The following is a 26,243-nucleotide window of genomic DNA, read 5'->3' on the forward strand; positions in this document are numbered from 1 at the left end:
CGCCATGACCACTTCGCCTGTGTTCTAGAGCCCAGGAGCTGAAACTATTGAGCCCAAGAACCACAACTACTGAAGTCTGTGCTCCTAGAGCCTATGCTCCACAACAAGAGAAGCCACCGCAATGAGAGGCCCTCAAATTAGAAGGTAGCCCCAACCCACTGCAACTAGGGAAAAGCCCACACAGGCAGGCAGACCCAGCACAGCCAAAAATAAATTAACAAACAAACATAAAAAACCCAAACTAAAAACAAATGAGCTTGATTATGTTTTTTTTTAAAGAAAAGAATCCACCTTCCAATGCAAGGGGTGAGGGTTCAATCCCTGGCCAGGAAACTGAGATCCTACAAACCCATAAATATTATTAAAAAAACAAAAACAGGAAAAGAGCTCTCTGAACATTACCTGGTGTTAACATTAGTCAAACAACTGATGCCAACCAACATGAGCCAAATGAACAGAGAACAACATGAATCATACCAGAGTTGGGCAGGGGGCAAGCATCAGGTCCAGTGGTTCTCAAGCTGGGGTCCTTGAAACCCTCAGGGTTCTAGGGAGACCTTGCAAAAGCGGGGTGAGGGTGTGCTCTGCATAAGCAATAGGAATCACTCCACTTCTGTCTGCTTTCCATGAAGGCTTCCACATGAAGCTGCACATGGACAAGGTGTGCCATGGCTTAGAAGGTGTTTCAAACCACTAGTCTAGTGAAACCACTCATTTCCAAACAAGGAGACGAGCCCAGAGGTGAGAAATGGCTTCTCCTCTCACAGTTCACAGCAGAGCCGGGATTAGCGCCGGGCTCTCCAAGACGAATATCAGTCATCAACCAGGACTGTCAAACTGGTCAAACCTCGTCACACAGTAGACTCTATTTCTGTCCAAACACCGTATCACCAGCTACTGCTCTCTGTGTGGAAAAAGCCCTGCATGCTGCTGGCTCAGAATTCACCCCAAGCACTTGTCTTCTCTTGATTCCAAAGTCAGAAAGCATCACCCCAAGTATTAAACAAGTCTCAGCTTTCTGGGACTTCCCTGGCCATCCAGTGGCTAAGCCTCTGTTCTTCCATTGCAGGAGGCACAGGTTCCATCCTGGGTTGGGGAAACTAAGATCCCACATGCTGCAGGGTGTGGCCAAACACACACACACAAAACCAAGTCTCAGCTTTCCACCCCAGGGGACAAATTCAACCTTTGGTAACCTCAGCAGTGGCTTCAGAAAGAGATACAGGTACTAAGGAAGTAGGCAGGATCATGGGATTACAGAGGCCTCTTAACCCTGAGGGAAAGACCTTCCCACTCCCCCACTGCATCAGCAAGGGCCTGTCCAAGGGTCTGTGCTGCACAGGGAAGAAGAGGCACCCCGGACCACCCCTTGCTCTGGGAGCTGCGGTTCAGACAGCACATCACTTCCTACCCTACCTAGCCCAGGAGCAGGTCTTGGACCAGGTGTGTGCCCCAGAAACATGAGCCCCCTTCCACTGGCAAATACCTCAGTGCCGGTGGCTGTCCTCTGGCTCAGAGGCTTTAGCAGTCTGCCCCAGAGCCTGCAGTCCTGCGTGATACCTGGCTGACATGTATGCAGTTGGGCTGGGACCAGGTCCTACAGACTCTGGACATGGGCCAAGTGTTAGAAGACTAGGCTCTATTTTTGTCAACCTGTGCTCACATAAACAACGGGCTTTCTTACTCATGCAAACCCAATAAGCAGGGAAAATGGTCAGAGAACCTGTCTTCCTCCTGATTCACCCAATCATCTAAGAGGAGGTGGTGGCAGGTGAGGAGGAAACGGAACACGGTTTTTGACTTGGACTGGGAGAGGGCAAGGAGGGAAACCTTCCCTGTCCTTTACTCTCTGTAGAGTCAGGTGACTGCAAACCCCTGAGAGCATAAACAACTCTCTTCTGTTTCAAATGCCTCCCCTGACCCTCCTTACCTCCCCCCACACCTGGCAGCCCACGTCTCTGATTTCTAGGAGTGGATAGTAAAGCCGCAGTTTCAAAATTGCGCTGTGCACTGGACTCACTTGGGAGCTTAAAAAAGTCAATGCCCAAGACTTCCCTGGTGCCGCAGTGGATAAGAATCTGCCTGCCAATGCAGGAGACACAGGTTGGATTCCTGGTCCAGGAAGATTCCACATGCCTCCACGTGCCTTGTGAGCTCCTGATCCTGTGCTCAAAGGCCTGCCTGCTGCAGTTTCTAAGCCTGCTACAATGACTAAGTGTGCTGCCATCAGTGCACCAACAGCCTGTGCTTGGCAGCAAGAGAAGCCACTACAGTGAGAAGTCTGTGCACTCCAGGGAGAGTAGCCCCACTCGCTGCAACTAGAGAAAGCCCGCACATAGCAACAAAGACCCAGCGCAGCCCCCAACATGTTTACTTAAAAAAAATAAAGTCAATGCTGTTATATCAGATAGCAACCGAATCCCAGCGGCTTGGATGGGAGCCAGGCGTCAGCTGGTTTTGAAGCTGCCCCAGGTGACTGCAATGTAACAACGTTTGGGAACTACTCTGCCAAAGGCTTGTGACTACAGTGTGAGTCGGAGCGATCACAGGTGCAGGCGTGGTTCGGTCATTCCGTCATTCACTCACACATCTGCTATGAGCCAGACCCTTTTCCTCGTGCTGGAGACACAGCTGTGATCAACAGCCTCAGTTCCTGTGGCCCCTGCTTTCAGGTGGGGAGAGTCAGACCAAAGTCAATGAACGGATGATGTCTGTGACATGTACCATGAAGGAAACCAAAGCAGGACAGAGGCTTTGGGGGCAGGGGACTATTTTCACCCTGGGTTTAGACACTGCCTTTTGCTTCAGGGAAGAGCAGCTGGGCCCCCGCCCACTGTCCTGGACTTTATCCTGCCGTCAGGGTCAGAAAACAGCTTTCCCTGGACATTCCACAAGGTCCTGCCTTTGGCCCCTCACAGGGCTCCTTGCTTAAGTCTTTCCCGTAAGCTATTTCTTTAGGTGGGGCCTGGCATCTCTTCTGAAGTTCCTGAGATGGAATTTGAAAGGAGAGAAACAAGGAAATGAGAAAGGCCTTTTCCAAGATCCAGTTGCCCTGTTCCTAGATTGTGTCAGCTCTGAGCTCTGAAGAAACACCCTCTGCCCTAGTGAGTGCCTCGGCCAGGGGCTCTGAAACCAGAGAGAGACCACTTCCCCTGCAGCTTATTATTAACAGCAGCTAGTAGTCATGTACAGATGTGAGAGTTGGACGATAAAGAAGGCTGAGTGCTGAAGAATCGATGTTTTTGAACTGCCGTGCTGGAGAAGACTCTTGAGAGTCCCTTGGACTGCAAGGAGATCAAACTAGTCAATCTTAAAGGAAATGAACCCTGAATATTCATTGGAAGGACTGAAGGCCCAATACTTTGGCCACCTGATGCAAAGAACTGACTCCTTGGAAAAGACCCTGATGCTGGGGAGGATTGAGGGCAGGAGGAGAAGGGGACGACAGGGCATGAGATGGCTGGATGGCATCACCGACTCAATGGACATGAGTTTGAGTAAACTCCGGGAGTTGGCAATGGACAGGAGGCCTGGCATGCTGCAGTCCATGGGGTCACAGAGTCGGTCACGACTGTGCGACTGAACAGCAATAACTGTTGGAGATCCACTGTATGCCAGTCATTTCTTCTCATTTATTTTACTCCAGTCATCTTTGTGATAGATGTACTGCACCTAGATTACAGATGAGGAAACTGAGGCTCGAAAGGGTTAGTGCTTAGCCAGGGTGGCAGAACCAAGATGCACACTCAGATCTGTGGGCCCCTGTCCAGGACCCCCAGCTGCCTCTCTTACTGCAAAACCAGTTTATTGGCAGCAACTGAATGGTCTGAAATCAGCAGAAACTAGTTAACAAGGATGATAAAGACTGCGAGCAAGTCAGGTCTCCTGCCCTTCTCCATCATCCTTGGGGCAGCGTCCACTGTCCAACTCAACATTACTTCCATCAGTTGCAGCTCTTACCTGGCCTCTGTGATGTGTCTCCATGCACCCTGCGATACGTCCTAGAAAGTGTCTTGCCCTTGGAGGTGAGATATCATTCTCCCTGCCTGGCTGGCCACATGAGAGTGGAGAGCTAGCCGCCCTTCTGGTGGGAACTTGGCTGCTGCCTCCTGCCCCAGAGACAAGCCCAAGGAGCTGAGCCCTGATTTTCCCCTGGTTGCTGCTGGATGAGAGGAGGACGGGGCCGGGGCTCTAGGGAGAGAGGGAGGGAAGAAATATTTGTTGCTTTCAAAAATGTATTTTGCAGAGCCCCCATCGCACTGTGAAAGCATAAAAAGGGCTTTATGGTTCAATCAGCAGGCAAAACTCTTGGCTCCTCCTTGGAGATGTCACAGAGCATGTCAGAGGAGAGAGCCTGGGGGTTTCTTAAGGCTGTCCACCTTTGGACAGAACCTCTTCTCAATGAACTAACAACAAAAGGACTCGGTGTTGTAAGGAACACACTTGGGAAAACAATGCATCAGGCTCCTGGCACGCTCAAACTCAGACACACACACACACACACACACTAACATGATGTTAGTGTCTTCATTTTAAAGATAAGAATAGCAAACACCTACAAAGTACTTACTATGCGCCAGGCTCTGTTCTAAGAGCTTCACGTAATATGCGCTCATCTAACTTTCACAACAATCTGGTGAGGCAGGTATCATCCCCATTCTACAGATGGGGAAACTGAGGCTTAATGAGGCGACTCAAAGACATAAAGCCTATAGATGGAGAGCCAGAATTCAAACCCAGGGAGCTGACCCCAGAGACTGTCCACCAAAACAAAAGGAGGCTCAGATTTGTAACATCACTTCCTCGAAGCAGTCACAGTGGAACCAAGATCATTTATTCATCCAGTCACTAGTTTTCAAACATTCACTGAGCAGAAACCACAGGCCAGCCACCTGGAAATATAAGAAGGGGACACAGAGTCCAGGGCTCACTGGTGTCAGAGCTGGACACCCAGGGCTGAGCGCTAAGGCAGGGGGATTCCCTGCCAGGCATTAGCACGTGTGCACACTCATGTGAGCTGTGTGTGTAAATCCCCAGAGAGGCCTTCCACTTGAGATGCTGGGGTCCAAACACTGCCTGGACAGCTGTATCCTTGAGCTGCAGTTTCTGTATACGATGAGGTCCCATTCTGGCTCTTTTCACTCCAAGCCCGGGCTCCTTTCTCAGCCCCACAGCTTAGCATCTGAGCTGCCTTCTCTTCTGGGTCACCCATCCCAACCCTCCCCAGAGTCGTTCTGGAGGCAACCTGCCCAGAACAGCTGCTCTCCAACAAGGTGGGGCCCCAGGCCCTCTGAGGCCCTCTCACATGGGCACGACCCCCTCCTCCCAGCCCTGAGTCCTCCTTGAACCCCTGCTCTCAGCAGCAATTCAGACATGCCCCCAGGGATGCTCTAGGCTGGAGGCCATTCATCTCAGGAATTCAGCCGCTGCTGAGAGGAACATGACTTTGAGACAAGCCTCGGGGTGGATGAACGTCACCTTACATCTTTTTTTTCAGGGCAGAAGGACATATCTTCAAGGGCTTGTAATTCCACTTGGAGAACACAGTTCCCCCACAATTGTCTCCTCCGTTATCTGGAGATGAGAAAACACCCCAAACCCACAACAAACAAGCCGGCCGGTAAATGACAAAAGTAGGACTGCGGGTGCTGCAGGATGAGAGGCCGGGAGCAGGGCTGGGAGGCGGCGGGCGGCGGGCAGGGAGGTTTGGCGGGGTGGGGCAAGGCCAGGGCGCACTTGGACCCACCCAGGCAGGCTGGGCCCGGCTGTCCCTGAATAAACAGGCTCATCTGGAGCTGAGCCGGCCTGCCTCTCAGACACACACACCTCGTTTGTGGCTTCTCTTCCAGGGCCGGGCTCGGCAACGGGAAACCAAAGGCCTTGGCCCGAGGACACTGAGCCAGTGTTCCTCCCACTTAGGGGAAAACCGCAGCCCGAAGGGGCTGCTGTGTCCAGGTACAGACGTGGGAGGGGCCCGGCCCAGAGGAGGCCCTCGCAAGGGAGGGAGAGAGGGATGTTCCCTGCGCCCGGAAAAAGAAACCTTTCTTCTAGGCCCAGCCCCCTGCCGTCTCACTCAACCACCGGACCACATTCATGGCTGGCCAGCCAGGTTCGAACCCTAGCTCTGCTTCAAACAGACAGCTGGTGTTCAAGTTGATTCCTGCCAGCCTCTGATCATATTTTCATTAACCAATCAATCCCTGACCTGGTTTTCCATGTATTTAAAGACACGTTATTTGATGGATGGTGTTGATTCATTAACATTGAACTCACAGCCCTGTGTGCGTGTGGGGTAAATTTACTTCAGTCATGCCCGACTTTGCGACCCATGGACTGTAGCCCACCAGGCTCCTCTGTCCATGAAGATTCTCCAGACAAGAATCCCAGAGTGAGTTGCTGTGCCCTCCTCCAGGGGATCTTCCCAACCCAGGGATTGAACCCTCGTCTCTTATGTCTCCTGCTTTGGCAGGCGAGTTTTTTCCACTAGTGCCACCTATAATTCATGCTTGAACAAAGCTTATGCACCACGCATTTTCTCCATGAGACATATCACAGCCTTCCCACACTCTGGAACACGAGAAGCACTTCAGTCCTACATGTTGGGGTCATTTTTAAACAGCAAAAGCTGCACCCCCTCTCTGCAAAAAGGAAAAAAAAAAAGAACAAAAACGCAACAACAAGGCATGAAAAAAACAACGGATACTTGTTTGCAGAATGAGATGAAAGTGAAGACCTCAGTTGGGCAACTCAAATTGTCATCTGAGCATGTCTGCCGATGAGCATGAAAATGCTGCGGGTGTTGATTTGAGGATTACAAATACATTTTAGCAAGTAAGCAAATCTGCAACTACGGAGTCTGTAAGATATGAGGACGGACTGTGTCTGTGCTATAGGGTGACTGAGGGACGGGGAGGGAGGTGGGTGTTAAGTGAAATAACTCGCGAAGAACACTTAGAGGTGTGGGCCAGTGGCACGGTGGCTAATGCATCTGATCACTAAGGGTACTTATACTTAGCACAGTGATAGCGCCACACCTATCTGTAGGTTACTACCTCTATTACCTGCTGAACAGGTAATCGATAGCTTTGTTGCTCCCTCTGCTTGGAATGTCATTCCTTGCACTTTCTCCAGCTCAGGAAGCCCAGAGGCCAGGGTTTCAAGTTTGGGGCTGGGTTTGAATCGCACCTTTGCTGCTGGCCAGCTGGGAGCCCTCAGGCCAAGTCGGGCCTCCTCCTTGCCATGCAGCACTGCTTCCCCTTGCTCACCAGAAGAGACCCTACTCCTGATCCCTGCACGGGTCCGCACACCCACCTGTGCAGGCCCCTCTCGCCTTCGGTCTGCTGCAATGCCTGGTTCACAGAGGGACCCTTCCCCTCAGATCCCGGACCCCCTCTCTTGAAGGTTCTTTGTCCCTACGACCACCTCCAACCTCAGACACTCCTTGTATCATCAGTGTCCCCTTCGAAATGTCTTTATCTGCATATGAGATTATGCCCTGGCTTTGAAAATCCCTCCCAAAGCTCCGCAGGGCAGAAACAAATAAGTCAGAGCCACATGGGTCCCCACCTCACCATAGCACTTGACCCCATGGGACCTATCTCCTTCACCTTCTCAGCCTGGCTTCTAGTATGCCTGCCTTCCTGGTTTCCTCCCCAGGACTGACTTCTCCTTTTCCTGGGCCTCCTAAAGGTTTATGTCCAGCTTGGACCTCTCCTCCGAGGTCCCGACTGTCCGTGGACGAAGTTTACTGAGGGGCCAGTTAGGGGTCAACCCAGAGAGGGCACGAGGGAAGCAGGATGGAACGGAGGGACAGGTGACTAGTAAGGCAGTTGTAGCAAGGCCTCACCTGACCCTGCAGGTGCTCTGGAGCTGGGATGGCCCTTCAGTGTTGTCTCCAGAAGAGGCCAAGGACGGGACTTCCCTGGTGATCCAGTGGCTAAGACTCCATGCTCCCAGCGGAGGGGGCCCAGGTTCAATCCTTGGTCAGGGAACCAGATCCCACATGCTGCAACTAAAGATTCTGCAAACTGCCACCAAGATGCAAGAAGGAAGATCTTGCGTACCTCAACCAAGACCCGGCACAGCCAAATAAGTCAACAAAACTTCAACAACAACAACAACAACATGTTGAGTACCTAACAGAGTGGAGGGCTCACTGTAGGTGCTTAAGGAGTGCCAGTCCCCATCCTACCCCACTCCAGGCCACCTGCTTCCTTCCAGCGGGCCGTGAGAGCTATGTTTCATCCATTCCCCGCTTCTGCTACGCCTGTCAGTCGAGGGAGAAGCTTATTCCCCTACTGTGGTTTTCTGAACCCAGTACTTGGGCTCCTCTTTCCCTCCTTGTTTTTTGAACTCTGAGCTTTGTCTTAGCGGTTTGAGTGCATCTTGTGCACCTCCAGGTAACAAGTAACAGAGCATCAACGGCCCCTGTGGGAATAGATGCACCGAGTGGGTAGACCAGAAAGCCAGGACAGGGCTGGCCATGGGAACTGGGTCTGCGGAGTTGTACTGAAGATGCAGGTACATGAGAACGTCAGGAAGGCTTCCCAAGTCTGGGAGACTGACTGCTCTTGGAGTCTGATATCCCGGGGAGGTCACAGCTGCTTTGGTAGTAGCGGTAGTATGACCTCTGAGAAGGTCATGAGGTCACATGAGCCTACAAGGACATCTGCGCATCTGTGCCAACCATGTGGTGTAGCTGAAAGAGCTGGGATGGTAGAGGTTTGAATCCCAGCTCTACCACTGAGTACATATATATCAGCTAAGGAAGACCTCGCCCACTTGAGCTCCATTCTCTCATCTCAGAGTTGTCAAGGAGACCGAACAAGATAACCTTTGTTTAGCTTCTAGCTGGGCCTTGGTCACTGTGCCAGTCTGCCTTCCAGATGGACGTGCATAAATCAGAGTAATAAGAATTCTTTCCTTCTTTTCATGTCTCAAGAGAGAACTTTCTTTACATTCCAAGTCAAATGATTTCATTTTTCTCTCCTCTAAAGATCACCCTTGTGGCTCAGCTGGTAAAGAATCCGCCTGCAGTGTGGGAGACCTGGGCTCGATCCCTGGGTTGGGGAGATCTCCTGGAGAAGGGAAAGGCTAACCTCTCCAGTACTCTGGCCTGAAACTGTATAGTCCATGAGGTCATAAAGAGTCGGACACGACTCTGCGACTTCCACTCACTCAGAGATCACCCGACATGCCTTCAGCGTCTCACATCGTCACCATCCCATTCGGAACTGCCTATCTGTGTGATTAACTGGGGCTTCCCAGGCGGCACTCGTGGGTAAAGAACCTGCCTGCTAATGTAGGAGACATAAGAGACACAAGTTCCATCCCTGGGTCAGGAAGATCCCCTGGAGGAGGGCATGGCAACCCATTCCAGTATTCTTGTCTGGAGAATCCCATGGACAGAGGAGGGTGGCAGGCTACACAGTCCATGGGGCTGCAAAGAGTTAACACGACTGAAGAGACTTGAGCACACACTTATGCACGCGATTAACTGATGTCTTGGTTACCTCGCCCAGACTGAAAGTGTTTTGACCCCAGACCTCAACACTGCACCCAGCCCCTCGTGAGCACTATTAGGTAGGCTAACGGCATATCTTCAGCACTAAGTGTGGGGCTGCAGGCATTAACATTGCACACACCTAATGCTCATGACAACCCTGAGAGGCAGTAAGAATAAAAACGAACACTTACGAGGGCCTCAGTCTGTGCCAGGCACTGTTCCAGGAGCTCTACACATATTAGCTCACTTGATCCTTCACAGTCCTACCAGGTATATGTGTACATGCGAAACGAGTAAAGCTTAAATGTCTAAGATCCTCATGTGCTCGGGAGGGGCCTGCCAGTGTGCTCAGGCGGTCACGTGCTCTGTAAAATTTGTACAAGGAAGCTACAATGAGATCCTTAAGGATGACTCCATACATTCTAAGAGCTTGAGGTCTCACAAAATCTGGATGCTCCAGAGCAGAGGCGCTACTTTTCCCGTTTCACAGATGAGAAAACTGAGGCTCAAAACCATTACATAACCTGCCCAAGGACATTCAGGGCCAAGATCTGGATGCAGGCCTGCCTCCCACGCCCTTCTACTCTTCTGCAGACCTCTCGAGTCTAAGACACAAAGCCCTGGACAGTAGTGACACGTGTCTGCCCAAGGCACCTTGGCATCTATGGGATCTGAGCAGAGGGAGGAAGGGAAGGAGTAAGGAAAGGAGGGAAGAAGCTCTGATCAGAAGGGTCCCAAGTCCAGAGCCCTGGGCCCCTGCATTTGGCAGCAGAATCCTGGTTAATCCTACTGTCTCCTTCACACACCCCCTTGTGACCCAAATCCACTGGTTGCCTTTCCAACTTCTGGAAGCACTGAGCGCGCACTGCCATGAACCAGCCCAGTTCACCCCAAATAAACCTGTTCTCCGGCCCCTTCCCCTTCCTGGGCCCCTCCACCCGCGCGCCAGGGCCAGCCCGTCTCGAATGCCAGGCTGAGGCAAACAAGAGCTGGCACACTCTGCCCTCGAGGGCAGCCCTCTCCTGGCTGCTTTGCAAAGGGCCGTTTCAGCCGCCCGAGCACTCGGTTACCTTCATTAGAATGGTCCCTGAGAGCTGGCCGGGCCCTGACCGCTCAGGGCAGATTCTGTCCCAGCGGGGATGAAAGAAGAGCAAAGGAGCTGTAATGCAGCCACCGAGAGGGAAAGGGGTGGGTGGCGGAAAGAACGGGCGAGGCGCCTGCCAGGCCCTCCGCAGGCTTGAATGGCCCCTCTCTGTCCCTGAGGCCTCGGGACAACCAGAGAGGTACTTCGAGGCCATTTCTGAAGGTGGGCACCAGCCAGATGCTAGACCAAACTTCCCAATTCCAGCAGCACCACTCAGATGAGAATGGAGTCAGAGGAAGACTAAGGGGTGGTGGGCAGTGGGATAGAGGGGCGCTGTGAGGTCCTTTCCAAACGCCAGCAGGCTCAAAGCAGAGATTCGGTTTAAGGATATCTGGACTTTACTTTCCGATTGGCTGCACTATGTGGCATGTGCGATCTTAGTTCCCCGATCAGGGATTGAACCCACGCCCCCTGCGTTGGATGCGTGGTGCCTTAACCACTGGACCACCAAGGAAGTTCTCAACTCCACTTTCTTTCCCAGACGAGAAAGTGGCACCAGGACCAGAAGAGCTGATGCTAGAAAGCGTGCTCTTGGACCAAAGTGCAGAGGTTTGAAGTGCAGTTTCTATCAGAAATTGAAAGTAAGCTTTCAATTGAGTATAAGTGCGGTGTTAACGTAACAAAAATTGAGGTTTTGATATTGAAGTGGGCAGCAGCCTCTGTCCCAGTGAAGGAATTTTGGGGCAAAAGTGGCTCCATCCGGGACTAAAGGAACTGATAACCAAGCCTAACGCGAGGTGTGCAATGAGGGTTGGAGGGGTGGGGATGGGGGTGTTTTTCCTGGCCAATCGGTGACCCGCCACCAGAGCTGCAGGTGGCTGGCAGGGCTGGGGAGGCTGTGGACGCCCAGGCAGCCACTGTGTAGGACAAGGACTGAGACCCCAACCAACTCTGCTGCATAATAGCTCTGTGACCTTAGGTCAGTCTCTTAACCTCTCTCAGCATAATCTACCCAGCCTGCAAAAGGGGCACAAACAGTGACATTTCTATGGACTTTACTGTGTGCCAGATACCAGCCTAAGCACTTTATTTGTACTAACTCACTGAATCCTCACAACACCTCAGGAGGGAAGCTTCACTTCCTCAACCCACAGGCGAGGAAACAGAGGCACGAGCAGGTGAAGAAACGTGCTGAGGAAGCTAGGGGCTTCCCTGCTGGTCTAGTGGGTAAGACTTCGCCTTGCAATGCAGGGGGTGCAAGCTCAGTCCCTGGTCAGGGAGCTAAGATTCCCATATGTCTGTCTGTCACAAAACCAGAATATTAACCACAGAAGCAACACCATAACAAATTCAATAAAGACCTAACAAAATAAATGAATAAAAGGACCCACAACTAGAAGTGGCAGAAGTGGGATTTGATCCCAGGCTGCCTGGATCCAAGGTGCATGACAGGACCCTGCCTCTGTCCGCTTCCCCTGGGACCCACTCTTGGCTGCTGAGCCACACAGGTGGTGCCTTCTGTGATTTTGGGTTGGCATGTTGATGCCTGAGAGGAGCGAGGAGGCCCAGAGCTCAGGTCTAGGGCTTTGGGACCAAGGGGGAGAGTCCACACCAGTGATTCCAAACTTTGATCAGACGAGCTTGCTAAGGAAGCAGATCCCTAGGTCCACCCCAGATCCTGAGTCAGGCACTGGGGCCCAAGACTACATTTCCCACCAAAACACTGGCTAGGGGGTGAGGTCTCTGGAGCACGACCCTAATTCCTCCCTGGCTGCAGCCATATAGGAGGCAGGGGAATGACCTCCCGACCCAGAGCCAGGAGAACTAGGATCCAGCCCAGCCCCACTCCCAGCTGGGGAAGTCCAGTGTCGCAGATGGTCTGTCTCCCCATCTCTAAGACGAAGAGTCGTACGAGACAGCCTCCGGGGGCCCTGCCCTCTGAGATGCTGTGACTCTGAGCCTGTGCGGCCCTGGCTGAGAAGATCTAAACCCGCCCACCCCACCCGGCTCCTCTGCTCTTGGTAACGAGGCTGCAGAGCTAACGTTTCCTTTTGATTCTGGGCTCCCAGAGGGAGGAATAAAAATAACCATGACAGTGACAGCTGCTCAGTCGTGAGTGGGCCCATGCAGTGGGAAGCGTGGCACAAACCGTGGCCAGCTTCTGCTTGATGAGCCCCGGAAAGCTGGGGAGACCCCCATGCAGGGAGCACAGGTCTCCCCGAAGCCGCCAAACACACACGTGGGGGAAGGCAATTGAGCCCGTGTGTCTGGCAGAGGAGAAGAATGGTATGTGCCTTTGGCTCCAGGCCCAAAAGGTATGTGCCTTCAGCCCTGGGCCCCAGAGGTTCAGGGTGTGCTGCTGGGGACCGAGACTGGTGTTCCCGAAACCCCCGGGGCCACGCCAAGTGATGCGGAGCCCTCAGCCACCCCAGCTCTCTCTGGTGCCCACACTGCCAGGCCCGGCCTGCGGCTCTGTCCCCTTCATCCCACTCAACCCCAACACTCCCTGAAGCCAGGAAGTACTGTTGTGCCCAGTTTATAGATGAGGAAACCGAGGGCCGCGACGCCGCCGGGTGAGCGTGAGGCAGCACAGCTGACGGGTGGCAGAGCTGGGCTCAGACCCTGCCCGCCTGGAGTCCGCTGCTCTCCATGAAGCTGAGCGGCCTCCCAGTGTGTGTTCATCACACAAGAGGACGAGGTCCCAGTGCGTTAACCCAGCGGGCCCCAACCTCTCTGGCACCAGCGACTGGTTTCATGGAGGACGATTTTTCCACGGGCGGGGGCAGGGAAGGAGGGATGGTTTCAGGATGATTCAAGCGGAGTACATTTGTTATGCTCTTTGCTTCTATTATTATCACATCAGCTCCACCTCAGACCATCAGGCATTACTAGATCCCGCAGGCTGGGGACCCCTAGGTTAATCCATCTAGCTTTGGTGGATTTAACTTTCTTGGCTTCAGGGTTGGTTGGCTGGAGTCCTGAGCCAATAGCCAGCAAAGCAAGAGCAGAGCAGAGGCGGGCTTACTGATCAGTACCTAGCTGCGGTCTTGTTTAGAGGACTGAGGGGTGGAGGGAGCACCTCTGAATGCCAGGGAAGGGAGTGTGGGGTCCAGCTTTGCAGCCAGTCAGCTCTGGGACCCTCGGATGGTGCCTTGCTCCCCCGCTGAGGTGGGCCCAAGGCCTTCACTGCCTCCCTGCACAGTTCCAAGGCGATATCCCAGACCCTGTCTGCTATGCATCCACCCACGCACCGGCCAGGGCCACCCGAACGTATGCCCTTCCTCTCACCAAGTCCTACTTACACAAGCAATAACACAGCTTAGGGGTCCCTCAATAAGACTGAGAACCGTGATTTCCCAAACTTCTCTGCACATTAAAATCACCTGAAGAGCATTACAAACTCTTCACATCCAGGACTTCCCTGGTGGTGCAGTGGATAAGAATCCATCTGCCAATGCAGGGGACACGGGTTCAATCCCTGGTCCAGGAAGACCCCCACATCCCACATGCTACGGAGCAACTAAGCCTGTGTGCCACAACTACCGCGTCCGCCTGCTGCAACTGCTGAGCCCATGTGCTGCGATTAATGAAGCCCGCGCACCTACAGCCTGTGCTCCGCAACAAGAGAAACCACCGCAAAGAGACGCCTGCGCACTGCGACGAAGAGTAGCCGCTTCTTGTCACAGCTAAAGGAAGCCTGTGCAAAGCAACAAAGACCCAATGTAGCCAAAAATAAATAAATACAGAAATAAGTTAAATTAAAAAGAAAAAACAACTCTCTGCATCAGGCCAAACGTCAAGCCAGTGAAATCCAGACCTGGGCGTGGAGACCCAGGCATCAGCACAGCTTAAATTACCCAGTTGATTCCACGCTCAATCGCAGGGATCCGCAGGGGCACATCTCAGACTTTGGGGGAGCACATGAATGAACCACCTGGAGTCTTGCTAAAATGCAGATTCTGTCCCAGCCGGTCTGGGTTCAGCCTCAGAGTCTGCAGAGTCCTCAGAGACAGGCACCTGTGTACCCTCCTGGGACCACATTCTGAACAGGAAGGACCTGGAGTCTGGGCGACAGTGGTCCCCACAGCGTGCTCCTCAGGGGAGGACAGAGTTCCCCAGACAAGTCTCGTCACCCTCTTTGATGGTCCCGAGGGAAAGCACCATGCCAAACTGAGGAGTACGACACCCATTTCTTTTTCTGGCTGCATGTGGGGTCTCCGTTCCCCGACCAGGAATAGAACCTGCACCCCCTGCATCTGAAGCAGAGTCTTAACCACAGGGTCACCAGTGACGCACCCCGTCAATTTCCGACTGGCTGTTTGGCTCATGGCGTTGCCAGGCTTCCTAGTGGTGGTTCTTATCTGTATGTCTTAGGGGTCGGCTGAGGGGTCTTTGGGGAGGATGGAGGTGCAGATGGCGTTTGGCCTGAGTCAAGGCTTGTGTGTGGGGAGGGGGCTTTCTGCACAGCTGCTTCTCTGTGGCAAATGGCTTTAAGGTACTTATCAGGCAGGTGGGGATGGGGAGCTGGAGGCGGGGAGCGGGAGGCGGGGGATGGTGGGGCTGTGAGGTGGTCGAGAGGGCCGCCGGGGATAACCCTGGCTGCAGTGGGTGGAGGTCTGTGGGCAGTGAGCGTCTGTGGGGGCGTGTGGGTAGGGGACCATGGGTGCGGGGCTCTTGGGTGGGGGGCTGTGGATGGTGAGGGCTTACCACGCCACCCAGCCAGGTTTACAGCAGAGTTGTTCTCTACTAGTCATGTGTGATCGCTCCTGTGAAGTGATACCAAAAAAAAATACAATTTTGTTTCCATGAAAAAACAGTCCTGGAGAGAAAGCCACCTGCTAGTCATGGAAAGCGAGAAAAAAATAAAGCGGTCCAAGAGCTTCCTGGTTCTTTGCCAGACAATAGAAGTGAAGTCGTAATATTTATAGCTACCCGTGTTTCCAGGGCTCCACTCGCTGTCAGGCTCCACAACATCTTAACCAACGCCTCGGGCTCGACTCCATCTCCCTGAATCTTCACAAGTCTGAGGAAGAAGGCTGTGCCCATTTCACAGACAAGGAAACTGAGGTTCTGAGACATGACAGGATGTACCCAAAGTCTCACTAGGAATGGGACGAGCTGGGATTCAGACCCAGGGCTTTCTGACCCCAAAGTCCAGGCTCTCAAGGCAAAGCTGTGTGCCTCCTCCCACAGACAGCAGACACTGCTCACTTACCACAGGCCGGGTCCTGAATTAGGCATTTTAAATGTTGTGTTTTTTCTTTTTAAGCAATGACAACAACACAGGCTTGGTGAGCCAGGACACCAATATGAGTGTCCAACATGCTTACTTCCGCACTAGACCCAAAGACTACTTTTTCAATAGACTTGCCTCACCCCACACCCCACATCGGTATTAGCACACTGATCCGGCCCAGCCCCACCTGAGCCTGTGCTTGGAGGCAGCCGGGCCACCCATCTTGCCCACAATTTCCTCCCTCCATCAGGGGCACCTGAGAGGCCTGGGAGAGACTGGAAAGATGGAAAGAGCACTGTGGCCATCACCAACTTCTGGTCCACTCTGGGTCCTTCCGTCCCAAGCCCCGCCCTGTACTTGGCATCTGCAGGCTCTGGGAACCCCCAGAAGGTGCAGTGAAGGGCCAACCCCTCCTCTGCCTAGAACAACAGAGGAGCCTGGCTGGAACAGAAGGACCTCACCATCAGATAGAAGTGTGAGGGCCATGGGGGAGGGGGAGGCTGCTTCTGGTCGGTGAGGGTGGGGAGAGAGGGCTGGGAAAGGTTCTGGGGTGGCAGCTGAGCAGTCCCCTAAATGCTTAGGGCTGCTGACAGAGCAGAAGGGAATCCTAGGGGAGAGAAGAGCAGAGGCAAAGCCTGGGAGTCAGGAGGGCAGGCAGTGTTTGAGAAATACAGGGTAAGTCAATCTAACACAAGCAGGGAGACTGCAGAAAGGTTTTGATCAAAATGGCCAAACATTCACCAGGACCTAGGAGGTGCCAGACACTAGAACAGAGATGAGCGTCAGATAGCCTTTGGCTTCCTGAAGCTCAGAATCTAGTGATGAAGAAAACTACAACCCAAGCATCTTATCCTCATTTCACAAATGGAGATGCTGGCCCCAGAGCGGTTAAGAGATTTGCCCAAGATGATACAGCGCATCCATCTCAGAAGCAGAACTCCTCTCCCAGGGCCCTGCACAACTGGAGGGCACCTGTAGACTCTGGCAGCTGGCTGAGGGGAGAAGAGGCTTGAAGAAGGATAGGACTGAAGAGGTGACACAGGGGACGGGGGGCAGGAGTTACCAGAGCAGGCCAGCTGCAGCCAGAAAGTCAACACACAGGCTGTTGCAACAGTCAGACAACCATGATGAGGCCCAGGACCAGGAAGACCACGTTCAGCTGCATAGGCTGTGCACCGCACAACTCCCGGAGGCACCATTCAGCCCCCTTCAAAGTTGTGCAGCACAGTGACCCTCCCAGTAGACAGAGGGTCCAGACTCACCATGATGGCGTACGCTGCCACCAGCCTTGTGGTCCCCGAGTAAACAGTTGCTGACCAAACCCCACGCTGTTATCACAAAGCCACATTCTGCTTCCTCTGGGGAAGCAGTGGCAGCCACACCCCAAACACGTTTCACACCACACTCTGGGCTACCCACAGGGCCAGTCCGTTCCGCATTTCTGTAACAAAGATGCTGATGCACGAAGGGTTCCCAGAGCAAAGAAGACTGGCATCGGCCTCCACCTCCGGCCCTAGAGGTGCACAGAGCATCCTGAAGGCTCCCTGCAGCCGAGAAGGCAGCTCCTTTTTTTCTTGATGTGTTTCCCAGACTTCCACACAGAGGAACTCTTTTCTTTCTTTTTTTTTTGCGGGGGGGGGGGGGGGTGCCAGCCGCCCTGGGTCTTTATGGCAACACACAGGCTTCTCTCGTTGTGGCTCTTGGGCTCCAGAGGGCACAGGCTCGGTAGTTGTAGCATGTGGGCTTCGTTGCCCTGTGGCATATGGGATCTTGGCTCTCTCACCAAGAATCAAACCCACGTCCCCTGCATTGGAAGGCGGATTCTTAACCACTGGATCACCAAGGAAGTTCTGAGGAGCCCCTTTCTGAGAAGCACCTTTTAACAATCTCAGCACAACCTCGCACGGGGGGGGGGGGGGTTGGCATGACCTGCCGCCTTCACCAACCAAAAGGCTCCAGGATCCTCTATGTGCGAGTGGGGCTAGTGGTAAAGAACCCGGCTGCCAACGCAGGGGACGCAGACCCTGGGTCGGGAGCATCCCCTGGAGGAGGGCATGGCAACGCACTCCAGCATTCTTACTTGGAAAACTCATGGACAGAGGAGCCTGGCGGGCTACAGTCCATGGGTTGCAAAAGAGTCAGACTCGACTGCACACAAACACTACCGATACTTCTGATGTGCAGGTCAGAGGTCACTTCAGAGCGCCAAACATAGTAGAATGGCCAGGGGAATTCTTCTGCGTCCTCTCCCCAGCCCAGGCCTAACCCCCATCCCCCAAACTTAGTTTCTTTCTTTTTTTTTTGAGTAAAAGATTGTTCTTCAGCAATGGAGATATTTCAGACGAGTTACCTTTGGTCCTAAGAAAACCTCTCTGGTCCTTTCTCCCAGACCGGGGTCAGGGAAGTGAGGAGAGGCCTGGGAAACTTGAGAAGCCTCAGGAAAAGTGGATACAGAGCTAGTTATCTGCAGTACTGGGGGCCAGACAGGTGCAGATTCAAGTCCTGGCTCTGCACACTGCAGTCCTGAGACCGTGGCCAAGCTACTGTATGTCCTCTGTGCCTCAGCTTCCTCACCTGTAAAATGGATGTAACAGTACCTCCTTGGCAGGGCTGGTCTGAGTAGACAGGAGGGGGTAGTGATGAGAGATTAGATAAGAAAAAAGCCTTTGCAGGTTTGACATTCCATCCCTCCTGCCCCAGCCCTGCCCTTGTGTCTGGTTCCTGGCGAGATCTGGGGCCAACTCAAAGTGATAGGAGAGATCACAGGGCCAGAGAGAGATGGGCTGGAGAGAGACCAGACAGAGAAGAAGCAGGGGAGAGAGAAAAGACAGGGCATCCTGGCACAGACAGGACAAGTTGAGAGGAGGGGTCCTGGCAGCGGTGGGGGGAGGGGGGGCGTGCAGTTGCCTGGGGAAGGTCAGGCCTGCCAGCAGGCAGAAGGGGGCCCTGCCCGGCCCAGCCCCCACTCCCAGGGCTGCAGCCTTGCTGCTCCCTCGGGGTCGGTCTCCTTCCCCCACCTCCCCACCCTCTCCTCCACTGTGCCCCCAGGAGAGGGGGTGGGTGGGAATCAGCAGTGCTTGTCTGGAGTCAGGCACCCCTCAGGAAAGGGGGCATGGGTCATAGCCCGGGGCTGGGGTCCCTCAGGGAGGGGGTGGGTGCAGCCTGCTTGTTCCAGCACCTTCCAGAGAGGTGAGCTCCCAACTCCAGGAAGGCCCTCATTCAGCCAGTCAGTGAACACTCACCGAGGGACTCGCTCAGGCCCAGGACTGGGCAGGGCAGAGCAATCAGGGAGGCTGGACCTCGGCCCCAGGAGTCTAGATGGAGGGAGACAGGAACCAATGGGGCCCACCCTGCAAACTGCCATTCTCGAACTGCTGGTCCCAACGACCAACAGAACAAAATGCTTGTCAACCAAACTCTGATGAAGCATCCCTTCTTCATCAAAGGGGAGCTGTGAACTGCCACCCTTGCTGAGTCAGCAGGCAGCCCCTTCTCAACAGCTCTCCAAGCAGAGGTTGGCCTCAGATCCACCCCTGAGGGCCAAGCTGCCTTGTGGCCCCCACCCCCCAGTGGTTCGTCCTTTGTTCATTCCTCCTGTAAAGAAATCTCCTCTTGCCTAACCCTTGCCTGAGACGCTTGCAGAGCTTCCTCAACACTGAGTTTCTTTTCGCCCTCCCTTGAAATAATCCTTTCAATTAGTCTCTTCTTACTGAATCCAAACTCATTTTTTTTGGGGGGGGGGGGGAACTCATTTTTTTGTTGTGGTTGCCATCTGTAAAATTATTTACAATAAAAGACACTCATAGCAGTTGGGCTTAAAAAAATAAAAATAAGCCCTACAGAAAAAGCAAGTAAGTAAATGAAAAGCTGATTCACCATTGGCTGTAAGTTTTCTAACTATCAAGACCAAAAAAAGGGAAAGCAAGTCTGTAGTTACAGCACAATTTTCATGATCTGATTCGAGAAGGAAGTCAGTTCATCAGGAGAGACATTTTCCTGTGGTGCAAAATCCTAACACACACACACACACACACACACACACACACACACAATCAAATCACGAACAATGGCAAACTGGATAAAGTTCCCAGCAGCAATTTTAAGGAGGCTGAAGAAATATGCTGTTCAGCGTTGCCTTCCACTGAGCCAAGGGAATAAAAATAAAAATGCACATCTCTGAAGAGGTTTCTGCAAGAAGGTAAGATGAAACAGCGCTTTCTGACGTGGAACTGGATACCAGGAATGGAAAGTCTAAAGGAATGAGGGTTAGTATGTCCTGAGGAAAACGTTCTCCCACATCACTCTTCCAGGCTGAGCTTCTGCCTGTAAATTCAGGACTGCAGTCTTGGTGGAGGGAGGTATGATTCCTTCCAGGCCACAGCCGATGTTCACTGCAGCCGATAAAGGTCCTGACAAGCCTCTGCCTGGGTGCCAAACCCCTCACCCATCTCAGGGGTCTGTTCAGCCCAGATTAAAAATTTCCTTGAGGAAAGCAAGAAAATTCCAAGTTTCAGCACCAGAAAAAGCCCAGGCCAGACGTGGTAAAGGCAGCCGTTCTAAACGGGTTCTGAATGGAGCCACAGCGGCAGCTTTGAGAAGATGCTCAGCTGCCCAGCCCCATGGTCAAAGGAGCCCCCTCTATCCAACCAGATGCAGCGAGTGTGTACACAGCAGGACTTATATGGAAAGACTGATGCTGAAGCTCCAATACTTTGGCCACCTGATGCGAAGAGCTGACTCATTAGAAAAGATCCTGATGCCGGGGAAGATTGAGAGCAGGCGGAAAAGCGGGCAACAGAGAATGAGACGGTCGGATGGCATCATCGACTCGATGGACATGCGTTTGAGCACGTTCTTGGAGAAGTGAAGGACAGGGAAGCCTGGCATGCTGCATTCATGGGGTGGCAAAGACTTGGAGATGGAACAACAGTGGCAAGCAGGGGCTGGGCGAGGCTCCAGGCAGGGACTTGTGCAGTGTCCCTCCTGCCCTTCCGTCCTGTGCTTCTTATCTGCCCTGTGCTGATAATCAGAGAAGCTTGGGGGAGAATCATCAGCTAACAGGGGGCTCCCACAGAGCCCACAGAAAGTTCCCTGAGAGTCAGACTTCCTGCGGTGTCTTGTATTATGTTGAATCATTTTTTATTGCCCTGGTCAGGAAAGGGAACAGCTGTTTATCCCTCATAAAATGTTTGTTTTTTTCCCTGGGGCTCAGCAGGTGTGGTTTTCAGGCCCTCAAGCCCTCACTACCCTGGGAGAAGGGTCTGACACAGGGGTCAAGCCCCACGGGCTGAATTTCTGGGAGGCTAGTGTGGAAGGAAGTCAGCAACCCTGAGGCAAAAGGCATTAAAGTCTCCCAGTCTAGGCACTGTGAGCTCAGAGATTCCAGCATTTTCTAGGCACTGAGTGCTTTGCATGCATTCTCATTTCTTGTTTTTACAATAACCCTGTACAGAAGACACCAATTTAGCCAAGCAAGAAAGCGAGACTTGGGACTTCTCTGCTGGTCAAGTGGTTAAGAATCTGCCGGCCAGTGCAGGGGATCTAGGGTCATCCCTGCTCTGGGAAGATCCCACATGCCCTGGGCAACTACGTCCACGCGCCACAACTACTGAAGCCCACTGAAGCCTAGAGCCCGCAAGCTACAACTACTGAGATTGTGGTCCTGGAGCCAATGCTCTGCAATGCGTGAGTAACCCCTCCAGTGCAGCCATAAACAAACAAATAAAAGAGACTGAGGCTCAGCAATGGTAAGTAATTTGCTCAGGGTGGTCCACCAGTAAGTAACAGGGTCAGGATTCAAATCCAGGCCCCTCAGACCCCAAAGCCCATGCTCTTCCCAAGGTTAACTTAGCCCTTTGCCTCCGGGGCTGATCAAGCCTGCCCCGAGGCTGCCTTCAAGCGCAAGTGCCTGTGTGCTCAGCAGGGTCTGTCCCTTTGCGACCCCGTGAATTGTAGCCCACCAGGCTCCTCTGCCCCTGGGATTCTCTAGGCAAGAGTACTGGAGCCGGTTGCCATTTCCTCCTCCAGGGGATCTTCCCCATTGGCAGGCAAACTCTTTATCACTGTGGAGCTAGTCGGAGCCAAAGCTTGGGAATCCCTCCATCGCTCAACTCTCAGCCTGGTCAGCTGTGCCGTCCTGCACCAGGGCAGTGAGCTGGGCCTGACTTCCCCCAGACAGGGGAAAGCCAGGAGTCTGCTTAACCAAGGGAGCTCAGAGAGAAGAGAGAGCAGTGATGGAGCAGGCGGCTGAGCACAGCTCCTGGGAGAGCATGTCCTGTCTGCCACGGTAGCAGACACGTGGAGACAGACACCGCGCGCCTCAGCACGGCGGAGGCGACGGCGACTGCTAGAAACAGCACTTCCTGGCAGAGGGTGGGAGAAAGAGAGGCAATTGGGGGCACGTGCAACGGGGGCACGTCCAGGCTCTTTCTTTCCACATTTCCCCATGGTACTGAAGGGAAGGGGGTGCGGTGTGGACCCGAAAGGTACTAAAAGCACAGTTGCTGTGGTCCCCCACCAGGACCGTCACCACCACGGGGGAGCTTGTAGGAGACGCACAGTTGGGTGACCCCAGAGCTGTGTAGATCAGAGTCTGCACTGTCAAGCCCCCGAGAGACTCGTATACATATTAGAGGTTCAGAGCCCCAGCGCAGAGGCAGAGAAAATGAGAGAAAGTGAAAGTGTTGGTCATTCAGTCATGTCCAACTCTTTGCAAGTTCATGGACTGTAGCCCACCAGGCTCCTCTGTGCATGGAGTTCTCCGGGCAAGAATGGGTTGCCATTTCCTTCTCCAGGGGATCTTCCCAACTCAGGGATGGAACCTGGGTCTCCTGCATTGCAGGCAGATTCTTTACTGTCTGAGCCACTGGGGAAGCCCTAAACACTAGAGTTTCAGAGTCTAGGTGCGGTGGCAGAACAAATAGCCCCTTTTCAGTTCTTTCCTATGCCCACCCCTCTACCTCCCCTCGCTGCACCGGAGTGTGGTTTTTACACCCTTTGGCCTGGAGAGGGCGCCTCTCAACTGCTCCGGGGTGAGAGGAAACCGGCCCGCCCCTCCCTGGCAGAGTTGACCTTGCTCTGCTGAGATGCATCTGTACAACAGGTACTGCCAGCTGCTCCTTGCCAGCACCGTGCTCCACGTGGAAGGCACAGCCCTCCACCCACGTGGAGGAGACAGACAAGACCCAGACAGTTAAGATCGTGGCAAACGGTGCAGGACAAGCATGGTGTTATGCCAGTGACAGGGGACAGGGTGTAGAGGGCGTTCCTTGAGATGAGTGTGCAAGGAAGGCTTTTCTGAAGAGGTGACACTTTTGCTGACACTCGAAGGATACAAGCATGGCTGTGCAAAGCCTAGAGGATGAGGGTTAGAGGTAGAAATAATAGCAAGGCAGAGGAAACGAACTGGCTTCCGGGGTTTGAGGAACAGAAAACAGGCCAGTGTGGCTGGAATAGGGAGGATCGCGGGGAGGAGGGGAGGGGAGCAGGTCAGAGGTTCAGGCAAAAGTGAAAGCTGCTAGGTCACAGTGAGAAGTCAGAGTTTAGGATCTGACCCTCAGATGACAAGTGATAGGAACCTCTTCAGTGAGGGAGTTGTAGGGCCTGATGGAAGAGTTTGAAAGGACACTCGGGCTGTTGTGTGGAGCAAGCGACAGTGGAGTGACAAGGTGGAGGGTGGGGTAATGCTCTGATAGGGTGTAATATGGAGGCGGAAAGAAGCGGTCCCCTCGGGACATCTCCTGGAAGTAAAACCCAGCAGGCCTTGTGGACAGGTGGCTGTGGAAGGAAGGAGAGACAGTGGCCGAGACTCAGTCCTTGGTCTGAGTGATCGGGTGGGTGGTGGTGGCAGGTACTGAGACGGGGAAGGTTTTAGAGGGCTGAGAGGATGGATCTGGACCAAAGGGCTTAGTGCCAGACATGTGTGAAACACCCACTAGACATTAGCACAGGGGCCCCAGTGTTTCCATGCGAGTCTGGAGCCAAAGGCAAAATCAGTGGGGAGAGGTGCTTCTGGGGGCTCAGAGGTGATGGTGCATAGAGAGCAAAAGTCTGGTAAATTATTCCGGATTAACCGAGTCTAAACAGACATGGCAACTAAATGTATAACACTTGGATCTGAGCTCAAAAAGAAAAGCTATAAATACATCGGGAAGAAACTTTACTGGTGGTCCAGTGGCTTAGACTCCACATTCCCAATGCAGGGGGCCTGGGTTCGACCCCTGGTCAGGGAACTAGATCCCACATGCCGCAATGGAGATCAAAGATCCTGGGTGCCGCAACTAACACCCGGCACAGGCAAATCAAAAAAGAAGCAGCAGCCTTCATCGCAAGAAAAAAAAATAAACATGGAGTTTCCGTTAGACACCCACGGCTGATGGCTGTGCTGTGGGTATGGAGGAGGGTCTGAGGGAGGGTCAAGTGTTTAAGGATGAAGTGTCACAATGTCCGCGACTAGCTCTCAGACAAGCCCCCCACCAGGCCCCCAAAAGTGTGTGCACAGAGACACACAAAGATGCAGAGAAGGAAAACTGCCAACACACTCACAATTGGTGAATGCAGGGTGCCAGATCTATGGGTTTTCACTGTACTGTTCACTCACAACTTTGCTGAAAGTGGGAGAACAAGCGTGTTTGCGGGGTCTCTGTGAAGTCAGTGAGATCGGCCCTCTGTTCTCGCATCTTCTGAGGGGCGCCCTGAGCTCTCAGAGGTTTTCAAAACTGGGTCATAGATGAAGAACTCTTGCAATGAGAAACCCTCTACATGAGATTCTTGTTTCGGCTCTGACACATGGAGCCCCGCCCTGCTCCCCGTGGGTCCTCGCAGCCCTCTCTGCGGGAAAGCAGTCATGGCTCACTGGCCACCAAGAATGTTCGCTGCCTGGGGCCTGAGCACCCAGGCAACCCAGTTCTATGGGAGATGGATACCTCCCGCCAGGGCCCTGTGGTCCCGAACCACTCTGCCCAGAGGATACTTTCGGGAGGAGCACGTGAGAAGGGCAGTCGGCACCTGAACACCGGCGCTGTGCCAGGCACGGGCCATTTTCAAGGTGTAAGACTCTTCTCCCCACCCCCCGCTCCCCAGCCCCTGCATTCCATCCTCAGGGAAAGTATTGATGTGAACTGGTGAGAACCCAGGATGCTGTACGGGTCACGGCCTCACGGAATCCCCTGAGGAGCTTTAGACAGTGCTGACGCCTGGGTCCCACCCCGAGAGGTTCTGGGTCCATTGGTCTGAGGGACAGCTGGGCATCTGGACTCGTAAAAGCTTCCAGGGAATTCTAATATGCTGCATCGAGACTTCCTGCCGTAGATCCTTGGTTTTCAGCGTCAGGTGTGCATTTTAATTACCTGGGGAGCTTTTAAAAACAGATGAGGGGACCCCTCCCCAGACTAAATGAATTAGAATCTCTGGAGAAGGGACCAAGGTATTAGGATGTTTTGAAAGCATTCTGCATGACCCCAGGTGTTGCTGGTGGTCAAGAATCCTCCTGCCAATGCAGGTTTGATCCCTGGGTTGGGAAGATCCCCTGGAGAAGGGAATGGCTGCCCACTCCAGAATTCTGGCCTCGAGAATCCCATGGACACAGGAGCCTGGAGGGCTACAGCCCATGGGGTCGCAAAGAGTCGCACATGACTGAGTGGCTGAGCATGCATGCAGGCAGGCAGGAGACGGAGTTCAAGATGTCCGGGAAGGCAGCCTTTCTAGGGTAGGGATGGTCGGGGCAGAAGACGGGGGACAGACGGTCCAGGACACACCAGGAAACGAGCAGTGAAGGTCATCAACATCGCCTCTTCTTTGGCCCCAGCCGCCTTTGGGTGAATCAGAATTTAGTTTCTTCTCAAAGATATGACTCAAGGATCTTTTTATTCTTAGAGAGATTCTCGGGCTTGGGATAAGTAAATTATTCTTTCCTTTGGAAGGAGGAAGGTGTTGAAACAGAAAGCACACACACACACACTGGGGCCGTATATAAGCAGAGAGGATCAAACAAGGCCCCTCCCTGAGCTAGGAAGCAGCCGCCCCCCTCTCCTTACCAGTGTGAGCACGGTGCCACCACCCACACCTTCAGCAGCACCGCTGAGTCACAGCGCTGTTTGTCAGGAAAGGTATTTTTAGAATTTAAAAGTACCGTTGTTGCCAGTGGTTTTAGAAATGCTTGCTTCAGAATGGATGAAATTAAGCAATGGTGGACTTGGCCCTTCGAGCCTGACCCACCCCCAGTTTAGGAGAGAAGCTCAGGGCAGATATTTAAAAACTGTGCGGGCAAGACTGAAGTTTGGGGACTTCCTCGGTGGTCCAGTGGCTCAGACGTGAGTCCAGTGGTTCCCAATGCCAGGGGCCTTGGTTTGATCCCTGGTCGGGGAACTAGATCCTGCATGTGGCAACTAAGATCAAAGATTCCCCATGCTGCAAATAAG

At 53.3% G+C, this 26,243-nt stretch overlaps 1 protein-coding gene across 3 annotated transcripts in view; it reads right to left on the reverse strand.

Moving 5' to 3' along the window:
* The window catches only part of RAB11FIP4 (RAB11 family interacting protein 4), a 108,097-nt gene that overhangs the window by 45,896 nt on the left and 35,958 nt on the right, over positions 1 to 26,243 (reverse strand). Inside the window, exon 1 of one of the 3 annotated variants that reach the window (XM_042255440.2) lies at positions 17,088 to 25,921. The exons of the other annotated variants lie outside the window; for them this stretch is intronic. Coding sequence (XP_042111374.1) covers positions 17,088 to 17,090 — 3 coding nt within the window. The 5' untranslated portion in view covers positions 17,091 to 25,921. Of the gene's footprint in view, positions 1 to 17,087; positions 25,922 to 26,243 lie in introns of those variants that run through there. 3 annotated transcript variants of the gene reach the window in all.

This window comes from Ovis aries, chromosome 11 (assembly GCF_016772045.2).
Source record: "Ovis aries strain OAR_USU_Benz2616 breed Rambouillet chromosome 11, ARS-UI_Ramb_v3.0, whole genome shotgun sequence".
In the NCBI taxonomy this organism is placed as follows: domain Eukaryota; kingdom Metazoa; phylum Chordata; class Mammalia; order Artiodactyla; family Bovidae; genus Ovis; species Ovis aries.